This window comes from Dermochelys coriacea, chromosome 5 (assembly GCF_009764565.3).
Source record: "Dermochelys coriacea isolate rDerCor1 chromosome 5, rDerCor1.pri.v4, whole genome shotgun sequence".
NCBI classification, from domain to species: Eukaryota; Metazoa; Chordata; order Testudines; family Dermochelyidae; genus Dermochelys; species Dermochelys coriacea.
The window spans coordinates 20,571,446-20,587,251 of record NC_050072.1 but is presented as its reverse complement, the minus strand read 5'-3'; the positions used below and the strand labels follow the sequence as shown (position 1 = coordinate 20,587,251).

The window sequence follows — 15,806 nt, the reverse complement described above, 5'->3', positions numbered from 1 at the left end:
GAATATTCTTCCCTTTTAATACACAGCATGTAAGGTGGCACGAAAGGAAATATTCAATTCAAGAGAGAGTAATATTGTATATTTCTCATATTTTATGGTCAGTCATAACATATTTTGAACTAAATAAACTGGAATTCTTTAGACTTCATCAACTTTGCCTACAATAAAATCTAACAGTGGTGACAAGTTATGATGGTACTGTATATCTTTAACATGCTGTAGTTCACCCTGCTGTGCGCTGATTTAAACAGTGCTTATTTGTTCAAAACCCTCAATATTATCTAGAAGTCAAATAGTGAAAGATCAAAACATCAAAGACAATTCTTTAATTAACCATAATTGCTAAGAAATAAACCATTTCACCTCAAGGGCAGTAAGCTGAACGTACCAGATCTTGCCAGATTTAAGACACTAGCTGAGAACACATATAACACAAAATAAATGAACGAGATAAAATTTGCTCAGTTTCTAGCACAAATAATTACAGAAGACACAGATATTTTGCTTCCTTCTACAACTATTATAGTACTATTTCTCTACTTGAGAATCATTGAAATGATGCAAGTTACTTTTCAAACCACACTTCTTCATAAGGACCTGACTACATTGTCAGAGAACCTATTAACAAGAACAAATTCATTCTCTCAACATGTTTATATTCTAACATAATAGGAGATAAATGGGAACAAAGCAGGAGAGCCCATGTTAATTAACTATATGTTTGCTACACGTGATTAACTCCACATATAATGATGGTTTCACAGTTGTCTAGGGAGATCATTAGGGTCCCTTAGCTTCTTTTCCCAGTGGAAAGATTTTAAATACTTTCAACTGAAAGAAATTGTTAGATGGAGATGAGAAGAATCAAGATACTGGATTATTACAACAGAGGCTGACCGTATCCACAGGTTGCGATTTTACAATCAGTGATTTCATATATTAATAGAGGGCATTTTTGCTTCATAATTTAGCAGTCAGATCAGAAATGGAGATTATTCTCTGTAACTGGAGGTTCTTTTTTTAGTGTGATCTCTATCTGTATGCCACGTGTGTATGCATGTGTGCCATGTGCCCAAGTCTGGAAATTTTTCAAACCAGTGTCTATTGACCCATACATGCACAGAAACTTCCCTCATGCTCCCGACTGATGATATAGGAGGCAGTGTGGGTCGAAGCTTCTCCAGTTCCTCCTCTTACCACGATCCAACAGGATCTGAAGCCGAAGGGAAGGAGGGCGGGTAGTGGAATACAAATAAAGACCACACCTCCAATTACAGTAAATAACCTCCATTTCTTCAAGTGATGGTCTCTATGTGTATTGCACATGTGGGTGACTGGCAAGCAGTATTCAGATGGAAGGGAGGGTGCGAGAAAGATGGTAGCAGAGATGCTTGTAGTTCTGCCATTCCTACAGCTGCATCTGCAGTTGCAGCTTGAGTTAGAGTGTAGTGTGTTGTGAATAGGCTGACAAAGCTCCAAGTTGTCGCTCTGCAAATCTCCTGTAGTGGAACGTCTGATAAGGATGCTGTGAAGGCCCCCTGTGACCACATGGAGTGAACTATAATACCCCCAGGAGGAGGAAGTTTTGTTGTTTTGTAGCATTCTAAGATGCATCCTGAAGCCTACTTAGAAATCCTCTGTGAGGATATGGGCTGTTCATACAATCTTTCTGCTATGACAACAAAGAGTCTCAGAAATTTTCTAATGGGTTTGGTTCTTTGCAGGTGGAATGCCAGGGTGTGCCTGACGATGAGGGAATGAAGACTCCTGTCTTCAGAAGAAGCATGGTTTCAAAGAAAAATACAGGTAAGTGTATTGATTGATTGATGTAGAACTCAGAAACAATCATGGGAAGGAATTTTGGAAATAACCTAAGGGAGTCCCTCTCTTTGTGAAATACTGTATAAGGAGGGTCTGCCATCATGACTCCTTGCTCACTGACCCTTCTGGCCAAAATGATGCTTCTAAAAACACCACCTTCATGGACAGGTGGGTCATGGAACACATTGTGATAGGTTCAAAGAGCAGACCTGTGAGTGTTTACAGAACAAGGTAAAAGTCCCATTGAGGTGTAGGTTTAAAGATTGGTGGGAAGGTCTTGATCAAGCCCTTCATAAATCATACAGTAGCCAGGTATGTAAAGACAAAACATTCCTCATCCGGAGAGAGGAAGGCACTAATCACTGCTAGGTGCCCCTACAGCAAACTAGGGGCCATACCTGAACTCTTTGAGGAAAGGAGATACTGTGGGCATTCTAGTTATCCTAGACTATCAAGTGAATATTGGTGGTGATGTGCCCAGGCCAAAAAGCGATGCCATTTAGCCGAGTAGCAGGCTCTAGTAGAATCTTTTCCACTTTGGTTAAGGATTTCCAGAATGGGGTGGAGCATTGGCATTCTATTTCTGATGCCCATCCAAACACCAAGTCATGAGGTGGAGTGAGCTTCAGCTGGGGTGCTTGATTTCCCCCCCCACCACCCCATCCTGGATTAGGAGGTCCTGAAATAGGCAGATCCTGATAGATAGGTAGGTGTGTGGACATCTTTAGGAATTCTGTGAACCAGAACTGTCTGGACCAGTAGGGTGCTAGGAAGATGATAATGAATCTGTCCCCCAGGAGCTTCTGTTCAACGTGTGGTAGTTGGGACAAAAGGTATATCTGACGTTATTCGTCCAGTACAGCAGGAGAGCATGACCGTGGGAATTGCAGCCCGTGGCTCTCCTGGAGCAATACATTGAAAGCTTTCTGTTCGTCTGAGGTGCAAAGAGGTCCCTTAGTGGAATACCCCATTGTGCTAATATGTTGGTTAGAACTGTGTGGTGGAACTCCCATTCATGGTCTACAGAGAAGCTTCTGCTTAACCTGTCTGCCAGGAAGTTGTAAACACCCAGGAGGTAGTATGCAGCTTGTATTGTAATGTGGTTTCTGATACATCACCAAGGAAGGGAGGTCAGAACTCCGGTGGGAACAGTGACCTTGGAGTCAAAGCAATCCCTGTGTGGTTGGTAGGTCAAATGGAGCCAAGCTTGCAGGCACCACAAGTGGAATCTGGTGAATGGCATCATGTAGGTGAATGCAGCCATGTAGTCTAACAGAGAAAGACACTGGAGCACCACAGTTTGCGGGTGATGCAAAAGATCAGGTTGTTCATTGCATAAAACCTGTCTATGGGGAGAAATGCACTTGCAGAGACTGAGTACAGTCATGCTCCCATAAAAGTTACTGTCCTTGGGGGTAACAAAATGTACTTTTTTGGGGTTATGCAAACACCTAAAGTAGAAAGAAGATGCTGAAGAGGTCCCATTGCTGACATGACTTCCTAATGAGATCAGCCCACCAGGAGTCAGTCATCCAGGCATGGAAATACTGTATAACCCTGGCATTGCATTTGGGCTGTTACCATGGTGAAATACCCTGGGGGCTGTAGCGAGCCCACAGGCAAGGACATGAAACTGGTAGTGTTCTTGGCCAATGAAGTACAGAAACTTCCTGTGAGACGGGTCAACATATATATGGACATATGCATTCTTCCTGTCAAGAGCAGCAACTACATTCCCTCCTGAAAGGAGGGGATTATAGATGCCAGCGCAATCATCCTGAATTTTAGCTTTTGAATAAAGATTTGAATTGCCGAAGGTCCAGGATGGATCTCCAACCTCTGTCTTTTTGGGGGGTTAGAAAATATGGAGCGTAGAACCCTGTTCCTTGATACTGAGGTGGGAAACGTTCTGTTGTCTCCCGGCATAAAAGGTATTCCATTTCCTGTTTAAGAATCAATTGGTGAGAGCGCACCCCGAAGAGGTATCAGGAAGATGGTTTGTGAGCAGAGAAAAAAGATCTATGGTGATCTTGTTCCAGCTATGGGCAAAGTAAGACGGCCTCCAAAGATGACAGGAGAGGAAGTAGGTGCCATTGAGGGTGGTATGCAGGTCTTGACCGGCATGTCAAAAATAACTGTTGGCCTGTGGTTTGGAGTAAGTGGAGGCTGTGGCAGTACAGGGAGCCATGAAACGGGACCCCTGAATTCTCTGACATTTATATGGAAGCTCAGTTGGACATATGGAGCATGTCACAGCAGAGGTCATGATCTAAAAGGCTGTCTCTAGTGTTTCCTCCAGGAGGGCTGGAGCGTAAATCCCCAGGGATTGCAGAATGGATCTCGAGTCTTTTAGAGAGTGCAGTGATTCATTCATCTTTTCATTAAAAGGCTTGATTCATTGAAGAAGAGATCTTGGATGGTGTTTTGGATCTCTCTAGGAAAGCCCGACAAAAGCCATGAGTCCCTTCTTGTGACTAGTTCTGTGGTCAAACTTCTGGACACTGTATCTGCAGCACCTATTGCAGCCTGGAGAGCCACCTGTGCCACTAACCTCATATTTTGCTAATAAAACTTAATAATTAGCTATACAAAATTGGAGACCTGCAGAAGAGAAGACCTTCTTACCCAGGAGGTCCAGTCTCTTTGAGCCCTTATCTGTTGGGAAGATTTCTGGTAGTGTGACCAAGCTCTTTCCATAGCTGCCTGTACCACCAACAAATTGGGGCAAGATGGGAAAAAAGTCAGCTCATTTGGCAGGAACAAAATAACATTTTTTGGCTTTTGGGGAGGGGTATACAGGCACAAAATATTGGTGTGTGCCAAACTGCTCTGGTCAGTACTAATATAGCCATTTTAATTGGAAGGGCCACCCTGGTCGGTCCTTGTGGTTGCAAATTGTCCAGAAGATGGTATTAAGGATTCTGGACCTCTTCTAATGGGATCTGCAGATTGTTAGCGATCCTTTGCAACAGCTCCTGATATTGATGGTGGCCATCTGACTAAGAAGGCAATGAAGGAGCGATGGCGTCATCTGGAAATGATGAAAAGGCACCCATCGGAACTATTGGTACCAATGGAACTTGTTCCAGCTCTTCCTACTTATACACTGATGGAATCAGCTGACGAGAGTGGGAGGAGTAGTACGACTCCTGACAGGGGTCTGGGCACCTGCCACAGTGATCCCAAGGGTCCCAATAAGGAGGGATCCATTTGTCATGGCGGCCGTCAAGGAAAATAGGTACTACACCCGAGGGGAGGGTCAGATCTGGAGGGATGGTAAGCATAGCTTCTCAACCATCTTCTGGGACCAGAGAGGATTTCCCCCTACAGGGACTAGGCGGGGGGGGGGGGGGGCGGGGGGAACAATACTATACTATAACTACTAAGCTAAGATATAAAACTATGTACAAACATTTTACTTTACAGGTTAAGCACAGAGCGAAGGAGGACATGATTCCAACTGAGGACATGTGGCAGTAAGAAGGAACTAGGGAGGCATCGACCAACACTGCCTTGGTTGGGAGCACAAGGGAAGCTACTGCGCATGTGTGGGTCAATAAAAACTGCTTTGAAGAATTTCCAAACTGGGGTGCATGGCATGCATGAGTACTCATGTGGAATATACATATGGACCATCACTCAAAGACAAAGTTAACATTGTCAGGGCATAATCAACATGTACCCTATCACTGGAAGCAATGTATGCAAATTATCAGCCTGTAATGTTAAAGTTTGTCTTATGCAATGATCTTCCTCATGCAACACAATCTTTTTCTTTTTAGCAATACTTGTCACCAAGTACTTTATACTTCAGGATAATTGCATCCGATGAAGTGAGCTGTAGCTCACGAAAGCTTATGCTCAAATAAATTTGTTAGTCTCTAAGGTGCCACAAGTACTCCTTTTCTTGTTGCTTGACAGTAAATTTTATCCTAATTCATAATTTCAGATTCTACATTTTTGTTAAATATAAAAGATCACTAGATACAATTCACAAATATACAACACATGCAAATACACTAATTATACTTTCTTGGGAAAGGGTTCTCAAATATTTTTGCTCAAATTCATGTTTCCTCCAAGCACACACTCACCTAAGGGATTTAAAAAGAATGAATACAACAACAATAGGAATGTAGTAGTGGTATTAAATATATTCATGCTCACCTGCTGTGATGTCATCATCAACAAGATCATGCTCTTCTTCTTGAACTTTGGCTTCTGACCCTGATGAATCTGGACTTGCACTACCAGTCTGAATGGCTTCCACTGTCACTCCGGCTGAAACAAGTCACATTAAAAAAAATTACTATTTTGTTTTTAGTTGATTTTTTTTGGAATTTATAATCACAAACAACCTTAATTTTCTCCCACTAGGAGTTGCCAATGCTTAGAAATAATATATTTATAACTCTTTCTGTTCAGCACTAAGAAAAGTTTATTTCCAATAAAATTTCAATTTTTCCTTCCTTTTATATTAGTATATAGAAGTGGATTTAATATTGAGATTTGGAGGCAAAAAACAGACACACCTTTAGTGGCCTTTAAAATGTATTAATATCAGATTTTTTTCTAAGTTTGACAAAATGGTATATAATTTTCTATAAATATAAACATAGGAATGATCCCTCCTAAAGAGAAAAATTTAAGGCATTTATATATTTCTTGTACATCTGATGGAATTCAATTATAAAAAGGATTGGACATTTACACGGATAATGAGAACATTGAGAGTTACATCAGAAAGACTTTTTTAAAACTAGAGTTTGGAAGGTGTGTGGAATCTCATGCTTCAGAGCATGACAACTTCTGGCTCATATAGTTTCAAAGAAATATCCCCTACGGGCAAATTATTCAGTAATTGCCCACTTCAGGATTTCTTGGGGAGGATTTTTTGGATTAGCATCTGAAGCCATTACCAAAGGCAGGATATTGGACTAGACACACCACTGGTCTGGTTGGATATACCAATTCCTATTTCTTTGATGAAAAACAAAACAGGGTAGCCCCACTGTGGTATACTCTTGTGTAAAAAAACATTTTACACACACAGACACACAAAAACAAAATTGTGTGTCAAAATATTAGTTCAGCTGTCATCATAATATGCTCGGGGCCACCATGAAAGAATGAATTTCTAAATCCAAAGTGCAAGAAAAAGATTTCTCCATAAGTGATTGCCCTTAAATTGAAGGAATGGAGTAATAAAAGAAGGTAATGAAATGACAGAGGACGGAACACACAACCAAATCAGTAACAGTTACTAGTATCACTTCAAGAAGAAAAGGAGTACCCGTGGCACCTTAGAGACTAACAAATTTATTAGAGCATAAGCTTTCGTGAGCTACAGCTCACTTCATCAGATGCATTTGGTGGAAAAAGCTGTAGCTCACGAAAGCTTATGCTCTAATAAATTTGTTAGTCTCTAAGGTGCCACGGGTACTCCTTTTCTTTTTGCGAATACAGACTAACACGGCTGCTATTCTGAAACCTGTTAGTATCACTTCACTAAGCCTACTAGCAATGATCATGTGAAGACCACCTAAATTAATAGCTTTAGCACACAGTACATTATTAAAACAAAGTTTATAATTTTATCTTATCACTATCACAACTAATGTACACCACAGTTCATAATTTGAATTCTGCTCCCCTATGGATGTGAGCATTTCAATGCTTCCTTTACCAGACTACCCACTCCAAACACACCAGACTATCCTTCAGCCTTCTCTCTACCACACACCCTTCATCATAATATCCCCTTTCCCTCCCAAATGTTGTTATTAGTGGTACAGATTTAGTGCAATAGTTTGATGCGTTGCAAGGGGTTAGCCTGGTAAGGAGGTGCTGGAAGGCTGGCATTACTAACGGGACAAAATTAACGTTATTTGTGGTGTACAGTAATTGCAAAAGTGGTAAGGTGTATGATTGAGTGGAAGATTAGAAGGCATATAGGAAACTCGACTTTTCATTTCCTGTGCTTTTGTGGTTGTGTGTGAAGCAACCTTACCAATTTCACACTAATGGTGATGAACTTCCATATTTTAGAATAAGAGTTTAACACTGGATGTCAAATCCCCACTGTTTTACCCTATACATTTTCCCCTCTTGTCTCTCCTATTCCCTTGACCCCAAAATCTCTCCTGCAAAATTCCCTTGTGCACATACATACCCACCCCGTTTCCTCCCCTCATGCTTGCTTCTTCCCTATTCACCTGCTCCTAACAGTGGCACTATGCCACCTGACAGCATGGAGGAAGGCAATCATTTTCCTCAAAGGATGATCTCACTGGCAATGAGAACAATGGACAGAGGTGGTCATCTTTACTAAGGGCAGTCCAAATTTCCTCCTTTGCAAACACTCCCTGTTAATAATCTATTACACAAAGCTAAACAAAAAGTACGTAGAAAACTCAAAAGACATAATAAACTTTGTGTAGAATTTACAGCAGAAAGATCAGCATGTAGGAAACCACCTTCCCTGCCAGGAATGCATGCCCTAATTTCAACCTCTTTGAGATTGCAACCTTAACTATGGAGTCACAATTAAACCCTCCATAACAGAGCACCACCCCACACCTATTAGGCTGTATAAATCATCATCAAAATCTATGCACTGAACAAAACAAAAACATGCATGAATACACATCTCTACTCAGTCAGAGAACACATTGGTCCTCTGCATAAAGGCAAACAAATAAAACCACTTTGCAACAAGGAGCTTCATAAATTCCATCTTCTGCATGCAGCAATCTAGAATATGATCCACTTGTTTCTAAGCACTCTATGCAGAATCCACTTCCCTACATTAGGATGTCAGCAGGCACAGCAAAAATGTTTGATGCATCCCCAACATGACTCTTAAGACCCCAGGGCTAGGCACTGTCTGCAATTCTTCCATTTCTTTTCCCAACTCAGGAAGAAGATAGATTTAAATGGTTGCTTAATCCTTAAAAAAATGCATGAGAAAGCCTCTTCTGAAATGGAAGTTCCTCCTCAAGTAAAGTACAGTCTCCTTGGCTGTATAACTCGATAAGTTATCAGAAGTGCATGGTACGGTGGCCCTAAAAGGTAACTTTTTATTGGATAGCACACTTAGTGAGTACTAGTTTGCATTATGGCAACCACGAATCTGTGGGTAACCAAAAGGAGGGTGATGTTCCATTTGATACGTGCTACAATACCTAGGCTTAATAAGGATAAATAAAAAGGACATATTAAAAGAACACCCATGCATGTGTTGGTTTACATCAGATATACAATAAAATATTTTTTCTGCTCAGTGAAAATCCAGTAATCAGGAACATGTATTCCTGTACTCCAGTGCTTTCTAGATAATTGCGGAAAAAACCACCTAAAAAGTATGTCTTAAATGTGTCATAAAAACCAGAATGCATATTCAAAATAAGCCAAATAAAATACTAAATCTGTTGGAAAACTTATTTTACTATGAGTGATTTCACCAATATGTGATATCCAATATGTGTATTAATCATAATATTAAATATAGCTGACTAACCTATTTTATTATTCACTTAAATACATTAATATTCTGCAATGCAATATTATTTTAGTTGTATTTTTCTGCTCTTATAACTCAAGTCTTCCGAAAGTAAAAGGATCGAGCATATGTATGTTAACGTACATCAAATACCAGTTAATGAGCAACAGGTTGGGTGCTTTTCAGATCACACCCTCTAGTATGCATTACCGTGCTGTATAGACAAGCCCTAACTCCTTAGAGCCCAGTCAAACTATCCTTACCTTGCCTGAGGCCTTAGTTCCTCCATGGCCGCTAACAGAACACGGAGTCCAGTTCCTCCAGCAACCAGGACCACTTGCTAGTTGCAACACTTCTTCCTAGGTAATGCCAGCTCATTCAATATCATCTGTCATGGTCTTCTACCACTTCTTCCTTGGCTTGTCTCACTTTCTCTTTCCTCCTTCAGATATCCAGATCAATGCTTGCTTAGCATGTCTCCCATCTTCCATTCAATGTACAGGTCCCAACCACTTAAGCGTTCTTTGATGATATTTTCTAACATGTACTGCTCGATCCATTACTCTCGCATACACTCTTTTTGTTAGCCACTACCATCAGCCAACTCTCTGCTCTGTACAGTGGTGTGCTCTGTATAATCACGTGGTATAATCTGACCTTTCCTTTCGTGTGGAGATCTCTATTTGATTAGATGTTGTTCATCCTTCCAAAAGTGGTGTTTGCTTTTCCTAATCTAGTATGAATATCTTTATCACAATCTCCTTCAAATGTCATCACTCTTCCTAGACAGCAGAACTCTTCTGTCTGTTCTATTTCTTTTCTGTCCACATATACCTTTGCATCTGTTGTCCAGTGCCTACATTCAACCATCTTTATTTTCTCTTAATTTACTTTCAATCTAATGTTTGCTGCTTCCTGTTCTACCTCTGATGCAAGGACAACTATTCTGTTTCACGATGTACTCAGCAAAGCAATGATGAGTCACTAGTCTCTGTTACCTATTTAAACCTGCATGATGCCTTTTGTTGTTCATTTCATCACCCAGTCAACTGCTAATGCAAAGAGGATTGGTGACAACACACACCCTTGTCTAACTCCTCTCTCAATATCCAACCACTCCCGCTGACCTGTATCTGATCTGGCTGCACATCTACTTCCATCATAACAAGGAGTTTATATGTTGATCAGTTTGTCTTGTATCCAGTAGCTGTTAACAATATTCCACACGGTCTCACTGTGGACACTACTAAACGCTTTTTAAAAGTTGATAAGATAGGTTTTTGCCAAGCAGTAGCTTTTTTGATCATCTATCGAAGACTGTATATCTGCTCATAATGTCGTCTAGCTGGACAGAACCCAGCCTGGTTTTTTCGTAATATTCCATACACTGGTTTCTTCATTCTATTCAGCATAACAGTAGCCAATACTTTGCCCAGGACTGATAGCAGTACTATACCTCTCCAGTTTATGTATTGAGTAAGATCACCATTTTTTGGCAATGCCACAATGATACCATTTTTCTTTCACCCATATTTTGTAGAGTTTTGTTAGCAGCTTTAAATCAGAATTTGCTTCCTGACTTTAGTACTGTTGTTTGAATTCTGTCAACCCCAGGAACTTCCCCATTTGAGGCCTTTGATAGTGTTATTGGTCCTTTTATTTCTAACTTAGCACTGGCATTTCTCTAGAACCTGTGCATGATCTGGACAGCTTAATATAAAATGAAAATGTTCTTTCCATTATTTGACTTGTTCTTCATGCATTTTCGAGAGCTGTTGTCCATGAAAATCCTTGATGGTCATCACCTGTGACAGTCTGGTTCTTCCTGAGAGGTCATGCACTATTGTATAAAGCGCTTGACGTCTCCCCTCTGAGCTGCTTTGTAGGTCTCTTAGCCTTCTCCTGAAAAAAGGCATTTCTACTTTGCCTTCATCTCTTCTCTTTTTCTCTGCATCTTTCATCCGTGTCTAGGAGCTCTTCCTGTGTCTTGCACTGTTCCTTTTTTGCCTTCAGAGCTTTTCATTTATCAGTCATTGCCCATGTTCCAGATGTAATCCATGCATCTTCCGCCTTCTTTGGCGGTCTACTACTTCCTCTGCTGTCTCGACTACCACCTTCTACCCGTTTTACCATCTGTCTTCCAGACCTTCTAACAACCCAGTCCTGTAAAACACTACAAAGGTTGCTAAGGGCAATCTGGAATCTGAGCTGTTTTTCTTTGTCCTTTGTCCCTATCACTATGATACTCTTTTTATCCATCTTAGTGATCTTTTTGAGTTTAAGTTGTATTGTGGCCACTAAAAGATAATGATCTGAGCCAACATCTGCTCCTCTGCTGACTCTGACACTCCTCAAAGACACACATCGCTTAGATATACACACATGCTCTATTTGGTTGAAAGTCACATTGACTGGTGATTTCCATGTGAACTTGTATCTCCTCTTGTGTTGGAAGAGATTGCCTCCTATGGCTTGGGTGTTTGTGCCACATAGATTCAAGAGCTGTTCACTATTATTAGTTTGGATATCGTCCACTGCTGTGTCCATGACTCCTTCCAAACCAGCATAGTTGCCGATTTGTATACTGAAGTTGCCTGTCATCAGCATAATGTCATGGTTAAGCATGACATCCAATACTTGCTGCACTTGCTTGTAGGATGTATCCTTTTCACTATCACCTGCAGAGTCTGTTGTTGCACATACCTGGATTATTGTACACTTGATATGTCTTCTTGGCAGTCCAGATGTTGCTAGTCTGTCACTCACTGGTTCCCAAGGCAGCAGGATTTTCACCGTGATGTCATTTAGCATCATTCCTCCTCCTCTTTCATGCATTCCTCTTTGTAGTATCATGTTGCCACTCCCTGCCCATTTCATCTCACTGATGCCATGTATGTTCAGATGGTATTTTTTCATTTCTCATATAACCTGTGCCAGCTTTCCAGTACTATACAAAGTACTTACATTCTATGTGCCTACTTGTTGTTACAGATTTGATAGTCACGATTCAATGTCTCGAGATCTCAGCTTTCTTTTTGCTTTCACTGAGGTCTGTCATATTTGGATTTTGAGCTCCATCTGCATGCTTAAGGTTTGATTTAACTGAACTGTTTTTGTTGCAGGAAGGCTGTATCTTGGTGATTGCAAAACCAACTGCAGAACCCTCCTCTTTTATCTAAGCTTGAGAGTGAGCTGAATCAAAACTCCAATTGAAATCAATGCGAAGCATCAGACTTTAAATTAAACTTTATAAAAGATGCATATAATCTGTTAGAAATATATTAATTTTAAATCACTGATAAATTATTTTCTTTTGTAGAGATAAGATGGATTATCATTCATATTTAAGCAAATTAAACAAATTCATTTTTTCAAGTTTTTATTTCTTCAGTTTCATACAGTTGCATCTTTCAAAATTTCTAATTAAAACACAATGGGGCAATGATTTGATATATAATTATCCAAATTAACTGGGTTTTAACAATGGGAGCATGAGAATGTCTGCAGTTTATTTTCAGACAGAGGGTTTAAATTTATTAGAAACAGATTTCTGCAGTGACTGACCAGCACTGCCCCACATTCCCTGCAATCCTTATGACAGACAGACTGCCTGCCTCACATTAATTCACTTCACACTATTTCTATCGATCCACAGCCAGTTCCCTAGTCTCTTTACACACACTGCCTGTCTGGCTGCCTACATCCACATCAGCACATACACACAAAGGCCACAGAAAGATAACCTTTTGCTTCCATTAAAGACACAGTATCCATTTTTCTAGCTACAATAACATCAGAGATTTAAAATATACCAGCCTCTCTGTTGCCTAGTGAACAAATTGGACACTATGCCCATTGTATAGTCTGGGAAATGATCATTTCAACATTTTAAGAAAAGTTACGTTGGCCAAAGAGAAAATGGAAACAATGGGACAGAAGGTATACATACAGCATGCAACTAGAGAATCCCTTAAAAATGAAATTTAAGTTGAAGAACCTATATCATACTGAAGACTAAAGCCGACCTTCAACATATTTTTATCTTTAAGCATAAATAAAGGAAAACTGCATTTTCTTAAAATCTATACTTGCTCACAGAGCCCCTATTTGGGCAGAATATATTATAGACTTTGGTGAATGCAACATCTGAAGTGTAATTTTAAGAAGTAAACATAAGGAATAGAAAATGAAGTTACTGAATGCTTTACAGCTGCATATTCTTATCACAGTGTGGGGGGAAAATGAAGAGCAGTAAAGCTCAAATATCTTCCCAACATGAAGAACTCAAAAAATATCAATGGTCAAAACCATCTCTAATACTTTTAATTCATGACTAGGCCCTACCAAATTCATGGTCCATTTTGGTCAATTTCACGGTCATAGGATTTTAAAAATCGTAAATTTCATGATTTCAGCTATTTAAATCTGAAATTTTATGGGGTTATTAGTTTAGGGGTCCTGACCGAAAAAAGAGTTAAGAGGGTGTCGCAAAGTTATTGTAGGGGAGGTTGCAGTACTGCTACCCTTACTTCTGCACTGCAGCTGGAGAGTGGCAGCTGCTGGCCGGAAGCCCAGCTCTCAAGGCAGAGCTGCCACTGGCAGTGGTGCAGAAATAAGGATGGCGTGGTATGGTATGGTATTGCCATACTTACTTCTGCACTGCTGCCTGCCGAGCTGGGCCCTCAGTCAGCAGCTGACACACTCTGGCCGCCCAGTTCTGAAGGCAGCAAAAGAAAGGATGATAAGGTATGCTATTGCCAGCCTTAATTCTGCACTACTGCTGGTGGGGTGCTGCTTTCAGAGCTGGGCACCCAGCCAACAGCCGTCGCTGTCTGGCCACCCAGTTCTGAAAGCAACACAGAAGTAAGAGTGGCAATATTGTGACCCCGTCCCCGTGCATCTCCCTTTTGGGTCAGGACCCCAATTTGAGAAACACTGGTCTCCCTTGTAAAATCTGTATAGGATAGGGTAAAAGCACACAAAAGACCAGATTTCACAGGAGAACAACAGTTTTCATGGTCTAGAACGCATTTTTCATGGCCATGATTTTGGTAGGGCCCTATTCATGACATACACTTTTACAAATATTCCTTCTTGATTTGCAGTCAACAAGCTGAACACACCAGCTTTGGATCCAGAAGGCCCAAATAAAATAAGATTAATTGTACAGTCTACGTGTATTGTGAAATTAAGGCTCATCCATCCTAACACCTGAATTCTAATACATTTACTGCAGGAGTAGCTGCAGAAGCAGCAGAAGCATGTACTGATGCACGTGTTGGGAGACACAGGAGATAAAATGGGAGCCAGCCTCGGTGACCCCTTTCCTCCTCACTCTCACCCCACAAAACTGTGCAGGGAGACCCCTTCTTTGGGTGAATTAAGACCCAGGGGCCATCCTTCCTCCTCCGCCATCTTGTGGCTTCAGAGAAAGAAACTGCAGGGAACAGCCAGCCAAAAACTGGAATCAGCAGTATCGGCTCAAGCAGAGACCCTGATGTCTTCAATGCATTTTTTCCCCCACTGTTAACTGGACATTCTCTCTCCTCTGCTCATTTACTGTTTGTTCCAACCCTCTCCCTGCCCCTTTCTTTACAGTTTATTCACTCAGCCTCACTCCACATCTGCCCATAAGTGAAAGTAAGCTAGTACGCCCCGGTACGGTGTACCGGCAAGAGCTGGTGCACCGTACTGGGGCAGCCTGGCTTCCCCAGGGGAAAATTTAAAGGGCCTCAGGCTCCCAGCAGTGGCTGGAGCCCCAGGTCCTTTAAATTGCCTCCAGAGCTCCGCTGCTGGAGCCCTGGGGTAGCGGCGGTAGGGCTCCGGCAGCTATTTAAAGGGCCCAGGGCTCCCCTGCTTCTACCATCCTGGCCCTTTAAATAGCTGCCGGAGCCCTGCCGCCACTACTCCAGGGCTCTGGGGGCTATTTAAAGGACCGGGATGGTAGAAGCAGGGGAGCCACAGGCCCTTTAAATAGCCCCCAGAGCCCTGGGGTAGTGGCGGCTCCAGGGGCTATTTAAAGGGCCGGGGTTCCAGCTGCATCTGCCGCTCCAGTCCTTTAAATAGCTGCTGGAGCCCCGCCGCTTCCCCAGGGCTCCGGCGGCTAATTAAAGGACCGGGGCGGTAGAAGCAGGGGACAGGCCCTTTAAATAGCCACTGGAGCCCTGGGCTGCTGCTGCAACCCCAGTGGGGGAGGGGGAGGAGAAGAAGGGGGGCACTTACATTACAGGGTGGGCTGGGGCTGGCTCTGACCCCCTCAGCCCTGCCCCTTTTGCCCTAGGCCCCACCCATTCTGGGGGCCAGAGCTGGCCCCAGCATACTGATAAGTCACTCGACTTACTTTCACCCCTGCATCTGCCCCTCCTGCCTCCCCTGCCCACCTTCTCTAGCCGCTTCCCTTCAGTGTCCACGCTATATTCCTTGTCTTCCTGTTTAGTTTATCCCCTCCCAACTAACTTCCATCCCCCCAAAAATGTGAGGAACT

General features: G+C 41.9%; 1 protein-coding gene across 6 annotated transcripts in view; it reads right to left on the bottom strand.

Moving 5' to 3' along the window:
* The window catches only part of WDR7 (WD repeat domain 7), a 376,297-nt gene that overhangs the window by 207,471 nt on the left and 153,020 nt on the right, over positions 1–15,806 (bottom strand). For all 6 annotated transcript variants that reach the window (XM_038402296.2, XM_043515275.1, XM_038402295.2 and 3 more), the window contains one exon: positions 5,989–6,102. In XM_038402296.2, coding sequence (XP_038258224.1) covers positions 5,989–6,102 — 114 coding nt within the window. The remainder of the gene's footprint in view (positions 1–5,988; positions 6,103–15,806) is intronic.